Source organism: Macrotis lagotis, chromosome 8 (assembly GCF_037893015.1).
Source record: "Macrotis lagotis isolate mMagLag1 chromosome 8, bilby.v1.9.chrom.fasta, whole genome shotgun sequence".
Classification (NCBI taxonomy): Eukaryota; Metazoa; Chordata; class Mammalia; order Peramelemorphia; family Peramelidae; genus Macrotis; species Macrotis lagotis.
Genome location: NC_133665.1, coordinates 25,479,541 through 25,493,702, shown reverse-complemented (window position 1 = coordinate 25,493,702; position 14,162 = coordinate 25,479,541). Strand labels below are relative to the sequence as shown.

General features: G+C 39.9%; 1 protein-coding gene and 1 long non-coding RNA gene across 3 annotated transcripts in view; both read right to left on the bottom strand.

Moving 5' to 3' along the window:
* LOC141495339 (phosphorylase b kinase regulatory subunit alpha, liver isoform-like) overlaps positions 1-3,513 on the bottom strand; it is a 28,739-nt gene extending 25,226 nt beyond the window's left edge. The window contains exons 1-2 of one of the 2 annotated variants that reach the window (XM_074196538.1): positions 3,302-3,513; positions 1,671-1,830 (exon numbers count right to left, since the gene is read on the bottom strand). In XM_074196538.1, the coding sequence (XP_074052639.1) occupies positions 1,671-1,799 (129 nt within the window). In that variant the 5' untranslated portion in view covers positions 1,800-1,830; positions 3,302-3,513. The remainder of the gene's footprint in view (positions 1-1,670; positions 1,831-3,301) is intronic. The other variant, XM_074196539.1, reaches the window with a different exon arrangement.
* Positions 3,514-9,816: 6,303 nt separating this feature from the next.
* LOC141495337 (uncharacterized) lies at positions 9,817-13,849 on the bottom strand. Its single transcript, XR_012470740.1, has 3 exons — positions 12,578-13,849; positions 11,924-12,013; positions 9,817-10,092 (listed from the first exon to the last, which is right to left on the bottom strand). It is a non-coding gene; the product is annotated as an uncharacterized LOC141495337 (long non-coding RNA).
* Between the last annotated feature and the right edge of the window lie 313 nt (positions 13,850-14,162).

The window sequence follows — 14,162 nt, the reverse complement described above, 5'->3', positions numbered from 1 at the left end:
AGGTTACGGGAAAATCAAAACCAGGGATTATGGCATACACAGAACCAATCAGGGTTTTCTTGGGTCTTCAGTGAGTAATAATATTTATAAAGCAGCAAGATGCAACCTTAAGTTCAGCTTTCCTAATTTTTAACAGCTAGCTTTACTTAAAAAAAATGATAATACTTTATGAAAAGGGACAAGTATAAAGACACTATCAAGACAGATCTGACAGGATATGAGAGTAAATCAAAGATAAACTAAGTTTATAAACCAAGTAGAGAGGCTGATTTATCATCAACAAAATTGAAAAGCTTTCAAAAAGACGTGGGATGAAGTGGGAATATAGGCTTTTTTATTTTGGATATGCAACATGCAAATGGAGATACCCGGTTAGTAATTTGAAACTGTAGCTGAGAAAAGAAAATGTGACTTGGGAAGGACAACTGAAATTTACCTTCATATAGATAATACCAAAACCTATGTGAGATGAAGAGAACATCAAGGGAGACTATTTCACAAGAAGAGACTGACCTGGGCAGTCTTAGAAGAATAAAATTTCAGGCAATTGATGATAATCCCATTAAATAGATAGTAAGGGGGAAAAATCAGAAGAATGTCAAAGAAGTGAGTGTTCAGGAGGAGGAGGAAGAGGTGCTCAACAGGGTTTGAATGCATGATAGGGCAAGCTACAGGAAAAACACAAAAAGGGGTAGAAACAAGGATAGAAGTAGAGGAAGTGATCTTGACAAGTTTTACCTCTTTTTTAAGTGGTAGTAGCAAAGAAGGGGTGGTCAAATGAAGATGAAAACTGTTTCTGAGTTGTGAAATAAGAAAAGAATTAGAACTTCCTCTGTGAAATAGGAGGTGATGGGGACATGGGAGGTGGTAGAAAGAACTGAGAAAAAAAAGTTGAGAACTATAAATAAAAGGAATGCGTATTTGATCAGAGAAAAATAAATGCAGTGAGGGCCCATCTGAAATTAGATAATATGTATTTGTTTGTGGACCTTGTTGTTATGATTGTGTGATTTACTCCAGTAGTATTCAGAGGTTTGGAAATATGAGAGATGGAAAATATGGAGCTAGTAGCAAGTAGAAAGGCAAGTAGATAATGGAAAAAGATATTTTGATTACCTAAGAGAATTAGAACTTTCCATAAGAACACAGAATTCTCCCAGGAGGCCATGGGCTCTCTCCCTATCAATGGAAGCCTTCAAATGGAATGGAAGACCACTGGATATTAGGGAGGGGATCCCAGGTCAGATACAAATTGTAGCAGATGACTTCTGGGATCCGTTCAAGGTTACTTAAAATTACTCTTACGTTTCCTCTGATTCTCAGGAGTTTATTTTTCCCATAATTCTTTGCAAAGCTTGTCTAAAAGTAAGTTCTGGCATTTAAGAAAAGTCTTTATTAGGAAGATATCTAGAAGATTGTTTTGCACATTCTATTTGAAGTTTTATATACACTGGGAAAGAGAATCTCCAAAAGAATAAAACAAGAAGGATTGAACTCCCTAAGCACTGGTCAAAGGAGAAGTACAGTAGAGAACAGAGAAAAATGGTCAGAGTAGAATGATGAATTCGTTGAAGATTTTCAGAGTAAAAATCAATGATGGAGCTAACATAAATTTTTATCCCAAATCTAAATTCTAGACTCACAGTAATCTAACTACCGCCAATCATTACCTGTTCTAATTCATGTGCCTTTGCCTTATCTTCATCTCGATCTGCATTCTTCCGATATGCCATTCCCAGGCCCCACACCGCCAGGATGCGGCAGATGTTGTCTCTAACCCCAAGCATATTTTTGTTCATGGCTGGCCGAAAGTAGTCCTGGTACTGGACTCTAGAAAAAGGGAGGAACAGAGTAATACTTTATTAAACTGCAATTCAGTTTATTCTCAAATGTGGGACATCAGGGCATCTTATATACAGACAAAGTACAATAGTTGCCTGTAAGACAAATAAGGTCTATAAACAAGATGCTACTAGAAGCCAGTGGCTTTTGTATAAAGCAAGAAGACTACAATATACCAATTATCTTGTAAACGATTGAGATATTTTCCTTTAGTTAAGCCAAAGTATCTATCATCTTTAGACTTCAAGTTACCGCTCCCAGTTCTGATGTAGAGCCAAGAAAAGTGGGGACCATCACATCCCTAATCCTGGAAAATCTGATGAATGTGGGCTAAAAGTTGCCTTAGAAGTTTTGGCTTGTAGTTCATACTAGTGACTCATCCTGTTGAGTCCTTTCCTTTCCTTGGGGACCCCCACAATAACAACTATGATGAAAAGAGGCACACGGTTCTAGAGTATTGTGTTTTCCCTTGGAAAAGTAACATTTAAATGGAAATAGTATAGAACTACTTATATACTCAAGGGATTTTCGTACTGTGTCCTATATTATTCCTTTTAGAAATGTTGGCTGGCAACTAGTTTGCTCTTTCAGTGTACCCTTAGCGCTTAGCATAGTTGCCTGGCAAGTAGTAATGAACTAATCAGTGTGTGTGTTTTAGTACCTCTGGGGTGACTCCTATGATCACAAGCTTATTGATCAATCAACAAGTACCCACCAGTCCAAAAGAATTGTGGACTACCTACTTATTGTGTAGGAGCTGGGAATACAAGTACAAAGAATGAAACGATATTTGCTTCCAAGGAGGTGATGGGGTAATGGGGGATGTGTGTATGTGTGTCTATATAGACATATAGAGTATAAAGTTAATAAATATATGTGTGTGTGTGTGTATAATGTAGACACAAAGGAGAGGGAAGGGAGGTTTTGGGGAAAGAGAGAAGAGGGGAGAGAAAAAAGGGGAGAAGAAAGGAATAGAGAAACCCAGAAGAAGGCAGGCAAAGTGAGAAGAAAGGGCATTAGACAGCTGTGTGGCTCTGGGCAAGCCATTTAACCCCGTTTGCCTTGCAAAAAAACCTTTAAAAAAGGGCATGAGAAAGGGGGAGGGAGAGGTTGGGGAGGAGGAAGGGAAAGAAAGAGTGAGGGCGAGAGGGAGGGAGAGGAGGAAGGAGAAGAAGAAGAGCAGGGAAGGGGAGGGGCAGGCAGAACCCTTACCTATGGGGCTGCCCCGGCTCACCCCCACGGCGGCCCCCCAGGAGCCGCTCAGGCCAAGCTGCCCGTCTCCAAACAGGCCCCCGGCCCCGGGGCCGCGCACCCACTTCCGGGAGGGCTGGGGCCCGCCCAAGCTTCCCCCCCAGGCCCTGAGGGGCTCTCCCGGGCGCCGGGTCCCTGCCCGCGCCCCGGCCCCTTCTCCGAGCCCGAGAGCGGAGCCGGCTGAGCCCCCGCGGGCGTGGGCACCCACCTGATAACACAGAATGGTCCGTTGGACCAGCCGGGCGTAGCCGTCCAGACGGAGTGCCGAGTTGCTCCTGCTCCTCATTTCTGGGGTCTCCCCCACCCCGACCCCCAGGCCTCCGGCTGCAAGCCCCGGCCGGAGAGAGGCCGGAAGGGCCCCGGCGCCGCGGCCGAGAAGGAGCCCGCGCGCGCGCCCACGGCTCCAGCGGCCCTCGGGGGGCGTGGCCGCTCGCGGCCGGCGAGCGCGCGCGCTGTGTCCTTAGCCCTGGTTGGTTCGGGAATGAAGAGCCGCCGTCAGCCGGCGCACCATTGGTGAGTTGCTGCCTCCGCAGGCCAGGGCCGCTAGGAAGTAGCTTTTCTCGGAGCCCCGGAAGGCCCGACTTGCGCTCACCCTCTGCCGCCGCGCCAGCCCGGAGACGGCCGTCCTCGTTCCCACCTTAGGGACGGAGAACAACCGAGGCCGGGAGAAGCCTCCCTTCGTCCGCACCTGAACCGGAGTGCCTTCCGACCCCCAAGTGCAGCCCTCCAGCCACTGCGCCTCAGCAGGATCCTTTTATTATCATCATGGCAAATGTCCTTGGACGTGGCCCTGGCGCAGACGTTTGGTTCCTTTTTCTTCCTCGGTGGCAGAGGAAGACACAATAAATGCTGGTTAACTAAAAATAAGGTGGTGAGTTTTTTTTTAAGTGGGAAAAAAATATTGTGAATGGCAGAACATGACCTTCACCCCCAGGTAAAATGCAGCACTCTGGGGTGGGCGCGAGGCAGGCAGGCGCTGGCTGGGAACCCCGCCGCGGGCGGCAGCCCCCCCCCCCCCCGAAGCCCCCAGCCCCCGTCCCTCCACCTGCTTCGGAACCGAGTGATTATAAACAAGCCCCAAAGCTCTCCCACAAAAGCTCTTCTTCCCCTTCGCTCCCTCCCCACTTCCCGCCCCCAAGGGGGAAAAGCAGCCTTTGGAAGCTTGGGCAGGGAGGCCCACCGAAGGCGGAGAAAGGGGCAACACAGAATTCTTGACCACTCATTACCCAGAATCTGACCCCCGCCCCAAAAGGTGGCCGATGGCAGCCCGAGGCTCCACACCTTAGTTGGGGTAGAGGAGGAAAAGTGGCTTAGCCCGGGGAGCCAAGCGTAGCACCCGCAGTCTTCCTCCACTGCAGCTCCCAGCCGTCCCCAGCGTGGCAAGCTTGGTGGCAGACCAGGTCTCCCCTTAAGGGTGAAAGGGAGAAGCGAGGGGGGACAGTTCTCACTGCCCAGCCTAGGCAATCTGCTGGGGAACGGAGAGGGTGCTGCATCCTGGGAGGGCTTTGGGATTTCTTACAAGAGAGCAAGATCGGTTTTACAACACTGGAAGCCCTGTAAAACCTGATAAACAAGAGGAGGATATGCTAGAGTCCAATAAATCACTAAATGTTGCACTTGCATGGCCTGCTCTCATCTAAAAATCAGGATTCCTCCACGTGCACCCCCCTCCACCACTAACCTGACGAAGAATTCCACTCCTGAGTTTCTATTTTCCGGTAATTAGCTGATCAATATCCTAGCTATTCAAAGTCTAAACATGGAAGACACTTTACACCCCTCCTCCACCCTTAACAAACTTTTTCACTCATTTATGTATGTCTTTGTCTGCGTGTCTGTATGTGTGTGTGTGTGTGTGTGTGTGTGTGTGTGTGTGTGTGTGTGTGTGTGTGTGTGTGTGTGTGTGTGTGTTTTCATTATTTGGAAAAGAAGGATGGATCTGTGTCTCAGAAGTAAAGAAAAATCAAAATTAAATTGGGAAATGTTTAAAAAGCCTTAAAAGCATACTTAATATTGACTGAACAATTCATTACAAAAAACAATATAAGGGTAGGTAGGTGGCCCAGTGATTAGAGCATCAGCCCTGGAGTCAGGGCAACTTGAGTTCCAATTTTACCTCAGACACTTGATAATTAACTAGCTGTGTGACCTTGGTCTAGTCACTGAACCCCATTGACTTGTCTAAAAAAACCCAAAAGAAAAAAGCAATATAATTGCAAAAAAACCACCCAAAAGCACATAATTTTATATGTAATTGAAAAAAAAAACCTTGGAAAAATACATAACATTTATACTAAAACCTGGAGGCCTAGTGCCTGTTAGATTTCAGCGGGGGGGGTCCATAAACTTAGATAAGAATATAGGACTCAATATTCTGGTTTTCTTTGCTATCTTATTTTAGTAGATGCATTTACGACCATTCTGAAGAAAATATAAACTTCGTCAGATTACCAAAAGGATACATAGCACCAAAAAAGAACTGTCCCCATCCCCTGCCTCATAGAAGGAAATTTATAAAAATTATAAAATAAATATGTAGAGTGAAATAGAGAACAGGGACCCTGTTTTTGCCTTTCTTAGCACTGTTTTTGCCAGTTAATAAACACTACATGATCAATAAAACTAAAAACAAACACATGCAGTGGAAAAACCCTATTTTTCTTTTGGCAAGGCAATGGGGTGAAGTGACTTGCCTAAGATCACACATCTAAGTCTTCAGTGTTTGAGGCTAGATTGGAGTTCAGGTCCTCCTAACTGCAGGGCATCTAGCTGCCCCCCAGGTTGAATTGTCTTTAAAAAAACAGCTGTCCATAATAAAGTTTTGTTATTTCACATATACTCCTGTATTTCTGTTCTATTTTGTTCATCAAAATGCTATCCTTTTTTGTTGTTTCTTCACTTCTAAATTTAAAAACCTTGAAATTAAATAAATTCGTGAATAAATTATGATACCCATTTTTTCTGCAATTATCTGACACATTTTAGAAATACCAGATTTAGTTTTAAGATGGAAGGAAATAAACATCATAAACACAAACCTTCCAGAACCAATAAAGAATGAGTAAAGTAGAACTTACAAAGAAAAACATAAAAATCAGTAACATTTCTTTTCTAACATTTCCTAACAAAGCAAAATTTAGAAGGAAATAGAAGAGGAAGTCATCAAAGCGAAAGTTAACTGGTAAAATCTTTGCAACGAATTTCCCTGATAAAGATCTGATTTCCAAAAAGTATAAGTAATATATAGAGAATTCCTTCCTTAATTATCTCCTATTCCATATTGTTTGTTGTTACATACTGTTTGTCTACTCCATAAGACTACTGCATTAGATCGGGAACTGTTTGAGGGCAGGAACAGTCTTTCGACTCTTTTTTTATCCCTACAGTTTAGCCAAGGACCTGGCTCAATACCTAGTGCTTATTGAATATTTATTAACAAATTTATAAACAAGGATTTTAATAAATGGTCAAAGGTTCAAAGTAGGAAATTCTCAAAAGTAAAAATGGCAGATTGTCAAAACGACATATGAATAAATGCTCCAAATCTCCAATTAAAACAATTCAACCTGACTACCTCACATTCTTCAGATTGAGAAAGTTGATAAAACTGGGAAATGATTATTTTTGGAAGAGAGAAGTATGGAAAGAAGTAATAATGGTGGAGCCATAAAATAGTGCAATCATTCTGAAAAGCAATTGGGTTGGGGCGGCTAGGTGGCGCAGTGGATAGAGCACCGGCTCCGGAGGCAGGAGTACCTGGGTTCAAAGCCGACCTCAGACACTTAATAATTACCCAGTCATGTGGCCTTGGGCAAACCACTTAACCCTGTTGCCTTGAAAAATCTAAACAAACAAACAAACAAACAAACAAAGCAATTTGGTACTATACTCCAGAAAAAAATGATTATGCTGTATATACCTCAAAGAAACCAAAGAAAGAGGGAAAAGATCCCTATGCACAAACATATTTATATGTGCTTAGATTGTCACAAAGAACTTAAACAAGCCTATCAATCGAGAAATGGCTGTACAAAGTATAATGTATGCACGCATTAGAATATTTTAAAAAGTATTTTATTTATTTTGAGTTTTACAATTTTCCCCCTAATCTTACTTCCCTCCCCCCACCCCCCACAGAAGACAATTTGCCAGTCTTTTACATTGTTTCCATGGTATACATTGATCCAAATTGGGTGTGATGAGAAAGAAATATATCCTTAAAGAAGAATCATAAAGTATAAGAGATAGCAAGATCAGACCATACGATATCAAGGTTTTTTCCCTAACTTTAAGGTGCTAGTCCCTGTTCTTTGTTCAAACTCCACAGTTGTTTCTCTAGATACAGATGGGATTCTCCATTGCAGAGAGCCCCAAATTGTCCCTTATTGTTGCACTGATGGAATGTGCGAGTCCATCAAGGTTAATCGTCGCCCCCGTGTTGCTGTTAGGGTGTACAGTGTATTTCTGCTTCTGCTCATCTCACTTAGCATCAGCTCATCATGCAATAGAATATTAGTATGTTATAAAAAATGAAACAGTTTGAGAGAAATCTGAGAAGATTTGTACATATAAATTGATCTAGAGTGAATTGAGGAGAATTCATAGAGCACTTTGCATGATAACAACATTGTAAAGAATTGAACCAAGATTACTTTATAAAACTGAGTAAAATAATGTTATGAGACTTAGGGATTTAGGGTAGAGGCAGTGGAACAAATTTTTAAAAGAATGACTAATTTTCAAGCATTCTTGTTGCTACGGGGAATTAGGTATACTAATGCACTATTGGTGGAACTATGAATTCGTCCAACCATTCTTGAAATAGCAATTTTAGTAGAAAAAAAGCACTAAATCCTCTGTATCACTACTTAAATATGAGCCAAGGTTAAGTACATCAAAAATTGTATAAGAACATGTTTTGTTAGTGAAAAACTTGAGAAAGGACTGTCTATAAATTAGGAGGTGACTGAACAATTTATGGCATCTGAATGTAATGTGATATTATTGCACTCTAAGAAATGTTGAATTATATATGAATTCATACAAAGTCAAATTAGTAAAAACAAGAAAAAATTATACAATGGTCATAATAATCTATAGTTACACAACACTGGATAAGATTAGAACTCTGATCTATGAAATAAACATTACTAATGTTGAAACATTCTTCTTTCCTCTTGGCCCAAAGATGACAGGTAATAGTTATGGAGGAATCTGTATTGTTATAGTGGACATGTGGGATATATCGTCCTGATGAATGGATAGCAGATATTGTCATATTAGATGAAAACACACTGTCATAGATAATGTCAGCCATGGCCAATGGATTGTTTTGTTTGGCTTCCATACATTTGCTTTCAATGTTTTGTTGTAAGGGAGGATTTTTTTTTTTTTGAGATTGGTTCACCGGGAAATGACAAGGTAAGCAGTAATACTTAAAATATATGAGACATATGATCTAGATGATAACATGTAGGTGGAAGAATAGATTATTTAATTAGTTCATAAATATCTTGGAAAAGAACTGCAGGTGGACAGTGAATTAGGGCAGATACTGATCAGGAAGAGGAGATGGTATAATGGTTTCCATGTTCCTATTTTTTCAAAAGTTATTTTTTAACATCTTTATTCTCCCAGTAGTAATATAGATGTCTTAGTTGCCAATCATGGAATACAATTGGAATTGTAGTTAATTGTAGTTAACTATTAACTATTAATCAAAGGGCAATAAACTGCAACATTGTGTACCACAGTAATTCTTTCCTCTCCTCGTAACTGCTAGTATCGTCCTCTCTGTGGCTATCTTCTATTTTCTAAGTATGATATATATATATATATATATATATATATATATATATATATATATATATCAAATTACATATCTGTTGTCTCCTGTATAAGAAAAGTAAACTCCTATGAGACAGAGAAAAATCTTATAGTTTTTTTTTCTTTTTATTCTAAGTGCTTAGCACAGTGTCTGACACTTGTTAAAGACTCATACATGCTTGTGGATCGGTTGATTGATGTAAGAAGATGATAGCATGTAAGCAGGGATTATTGGTACCAAGGAAATGACATGACAGATGCCTTCAAGGATGTGTATGACTGGAATGGGAATAGCCACACAGCCAATATGGAAAACAACAGAAAGGCAGCTCAGATGAAAGCTATGGTAGCATGTTGGTTTTATGATTTATGGAAGGATGGGGATGGGTCTTGATTTGTATTAGCAAATAGTGTCCACACTGTTGGGGATTTGAATTCCATTTAAGATATAGGTAAAGTGAGCATGACATATCTCCACAATTCAACTCTAAAAGCCCTGAGGGACCACTTTAATCTTGCTTTTTTATCTTCAGCCAGGGCTTTGTATGTAGCAAGTATGCAATAAATATTTGTGGAATGGATGAATTTTGTTCAACTGAATCAAGTTTCAGCTTATGGTGCATGTTTTCGGCTAAGCATAGCTCAACTATGTCACACTCTGCGAGAATTCCTAGCGTAGTAGATCCATGTCCATATCTGGCATATGTCCCTTTTGTTTCCATGTTTCACTTCTCAAGTCCTTGTCATTAACTCTGGTTATATTTGTCTTCATGTTTACAATCTAGGCACTGCATGAAAAAGTACTGAATGAAACGATGCTATTTTTAACTTCATCTTGAAATTAAATCACTTAAGTTTAACTCTATGGATAACTGAATTCAGATTCTCACTAGGATCCAATGAAAAGATAAGAAAGCTCTTTTATTAACTCCCTTTAAGCAAATTTGTTATATTTGGGGGAAGGGGCTTGCAGAAGAAAAATAAGATGAGGAATCTTTATTATTTAATATTCCCATTGTGCTTTGGAAATTTTTCAAATGATTGATTTCCTTTTGGTTGATTCGATTCTTTTGTTTCTTTCCAAGAATATGAAAATATTCTACATCTGCAGACTCCATTTTCTACACTCTGTGCTTAGGATTATCATCATAGTAGCTCCATGTTTTAGTAAGACTGAATTTCAAAAAAGCATAAAAAAATGAGAAGGGAAATTGAACCTACTAACCATAATTAAGATCCCTTTAAGACTAATTTACCAGTATATTTTTTTTGACTTTTTTTCATAAGACAGTGGGGTTAAGTGCCTTGCCCAAGGCCACACAGTGTAATTATTAAGTGGTAATTACCAAACTATTCATTTTGAATTATTTTCTCTTGCTCAGTTTTGCTAATTCTACCTTTATCCAATCTCCTACATTAATCACTTGCTGTCTATTCCCATAGCCACCAGCTTAGTCAGTTTATCATTCAAACGCCATTCTTGTCAAAGTACTGAAGTTCGATTCTTGACTTCATGGAGTTGATTCTCCTTAAAATCAGACATACCTCCGAAAAATTGTTTTCAGTGATTTTAGTTGCAGTTTGAGACAAGAAGAAAACAAATAGCCCTTCATAGCCAGATAACACCAGGAATATCCACACATATAAAATATTTCTCCTTTGGTTTTCTTACATCTTAGAGATTGCACCAGATATAGGATTTATGGAGACTTAGGTATTCTAGATAACATTAGGGTTGGGTTAGGGATAGGCCCAGGGTTAGGGTTGGGATTCTTGTCTGTTTGAATGTCCTTGGTCTGCTTAGGGTTAGGGTTAGGGTTAGAGTTAGGCTTAGGGTTAGGGTTAGTGTTTGGGTTAGGTTTGTGGTACTCACCCTGAAGACATAATAATCTATTACAGAACACAGAGCTGTAAATAATATGTAAAAGAATCCTAATGCCATTCTAGACTTTCACCACTTTTATACTCTATCACAGGTAGAATATACTATACCACAGGTGCTTGCTGCTGTATAGTCTAATCACCCTTGTTATCTCAACTTTGATGCCAGAATTAGAAGTTCCCTGTTCAGTCTCAGTTAGTTAGGGTTAGGGTTGGGGTTATATTTGAGGATAGGGCTAGGATGAGGTTTATGTTTAGGGTTTGGCTTAGGGTTAGGGTTAGGGTGAGGTTTAGGGTTAGGGATAGGGAAAGGGTTAGGGTTTGGGTTAGGGTTTGATTTGGGCTTAAGCTTAGGGTTGCTATTAGCGTTAGGTTTTTGGTTAGGGTTTATTTAGGTTTGGGGTGGGGGTGAGGCTTGATGTTATTGTTAGGGTTAGTTTTAGGGTTAGGTTTAAGGTTAGGGTCAGGGTTAGTATCAGGTTTGGGTTATCTTTAGAGTCAGATTTAGGGTTAGGGTTAGAGTTAGGATGTGCTTTTGGTTTAGTGTTAGGGATAATGTTAGGATTAGTCTCAGTGCTAGGTTTATTTTCAGTTTAAATTCACCCACCCATAGAAGCTTTTAGTTACAATTGCCATGGTTTATTCAACTCTTAATTTACTGAGGACTGGATGCCGCAGAAACTCTCAAAAGTGAGTGTTTTCCCTTACTCATGATACCGGAACATATGAAGTTGAATTCAGTGATGAAAACTTAGGGGTGATAGTTCCTCTATTCGTCTTTCTGGGGAACATCTCTTTTAGCTTTACCTAACGTAAACTCAGGGTTCCAAAATGAATTCCTATTACCATCGAGTAAACTTGCATTTTGACCTTGAGCATCGCTGTATGGTGTTACTGCTTGAGGTCTCTCTCTATCTGTTTTGCCCACATTTCCAAAATCCTGACTGATTTTCTTAAAGAAAGGGAGGCAATTTGTGAATGAGTAATGTCACATTCCGTATGTTGCAAATAGATCTCTTTACCTGTGTACCCAAATCCATTCCTTTCTTTAACTTTACTATAGCTAAAGAAGGTACCACCATCCTTTGTCAATGTTTTCTTGAATTCCTCAATGATACTTTACCTTTGTATGTAGTCACTTGTCAAGTATCTTCACTTCGCCTTTTAGAATTTGTTTCGGCATATCTCTTCTTGCCTCCCCAACTGCCACTACCTGTTGAAAGCCACGAGTTTAACTGGACAACATTAATCACCTTGTGATTAGGCTCCTTGCCTCAGAAGTCTCTTAACTCAAATCTTAATTGGAACATCTGAACAAGTCACCCCTTCGGTCCTAAGCAATAAACTCTAGTGTTACCCTATTACTTGAGGATCATAGATGTAATTCTCTGATTGAGCTTCATGATATAGATCTTTGTACCTTTTTAGGTTTCCTGGTTTACACCATTTTTTAATAGGCTCCTTAATACTGCCTAGATTGTTAGCATAGCAAATCATATATGTGCTACGACAAGTTAATTAGTTAGAATGTTTTTTTTCTTTACCTATAGAAAATTCATTTAATCAAAGGTTTCCTTTGTTTTAGCTGTTGGCCAGAAAAAAAAGTAACTATGAAGTCAAAGACCTCTGAATTAATTAATCAGTATAGCTATGACCCATCCTTATCCAAGTCATTTTCCTTTGGCTTCCTACTCCTTGGGTAAAATGGTCACCACAGACAGTACTTCTGAACTGTGTAGTCAAGAGATGGAGAATGAAGCAGCTTAAGGCAACTCACTGTCCTCTGTAAAGGGAGGCTTCCCTTTGGATTGTCTGATAGTGTTCCTTCCTCTTCCTATGATCATTGGAATGGTAGCCTCCAGTGACTGTAGGTGGAAGTAGGAGGCAGGAATTGGGAGATAAGCAATCACTTTCAGTAGGAGAGAGGCAGAGCAGTGGCATGGCTATTGAAACAAGGAGCCCTGGAGATAAGAAGAACAAAGAGAACCATGAAGGAAGCTGCCTTTCATTTCCTGCATACCAACCCATCCAGTGCTTTTCTCAACAGTTAAAAAAGGAGGGAAAAAATTTGGAAAGCCAATAAGCAGTTCCTTTTGAGATGTCTGTTTGTTTTTTTTAGCAAGAAAGAAGGTTAACAAGGAAACAGTTTTTCTAAAAATATTTTTTTTTGGCAAAATAAAATTGACCTTAAGATATTTCATCATTTCTCCCCTAGATTGCAGGCCAGAATGAAGGTAGTATCTCTTATTCTCACTGACCCACTGTCTTTGAAGACTCAGCCAGTTGCTATTTTGCAATATCTCAAATGAGGAAACTGTTTCTGAGCCTCTGGAGCAGGAGTACTGCGTCTCCCGCCCGTCAATTTATACTCAGTCCTAGTGAAACTTGGCTTCTAACTAGGGGGAAGACCAGGCTCTCCTTTCTCACTCTTAGGCTCATGATACCCCAAATTATTTACAGTTTAGGATTTAGTCTCATGTTTAAGGTTTCCCGAAGAGGTAGAATAGAAAGTCATTCAATTTACATTCCAAAAAAAGATCTGTGCTGTATGCAGAAGAAAAGCTAAGACATTCTTATCATCTACGATAACAACAAGCTCCGTATATTAATAATAGAGAGCGCTTACTCTCACTCGATCCGCCAAAATGACAATAACAACAATGTTAATAATTTGATCATCAATAACAGCAACCTGGAAGATATTATTATTACTATTTTACATGAATGACAGTAAGGCTTAAAACAGACTTGAAGTCAGGAAGGCTCATCTTCATGAGTTCACATCTGGCTATGACTCTTTTTGCCCTGTTTACCTTGGTTCCTCATTTGTAAAATGAGCTGGAAAAGGAAATGGAAAAACCATTCTAGTACCTCTGCCAAGAAAACCCCCAAATGGGGTCATGAAGATTTAAATGATTCAACAACAACAAACACCTTTTAACTTAGCTGTTGCTATTCTAAGATGTCAGATCTTTGTCAAATAATCAATGAGTAGATCTTCTAGTAGAAGACCTATCTAGGTTAGGGATTCTTAATCTGGGGTCTGTGAATTTAAATAAAATTTGATAATTGTATTTCATTATACTTGGTTTCTTTTGTAATAGTGTTTTTGAAATAAATTATACACTTAAAAACTTTATTCTGAGAAGGTTCCAAAAGCTGCACCAAAGTGTCAAAGGAATCCATGCTATTTAAAAAAAAGGAAAAGAATCTCTGGGGACAGCTAGATGGTAGTGGATAGAGAACTAGCCCTGGAGTCAGGAGGACCTGAGTTCAAATGTGATCTCAGACACTTAATAATTACCTAGCTGTGTGACCTTGGGAAAGTCACTTAACCCCATTGCCTTAAATAAATAAATGAA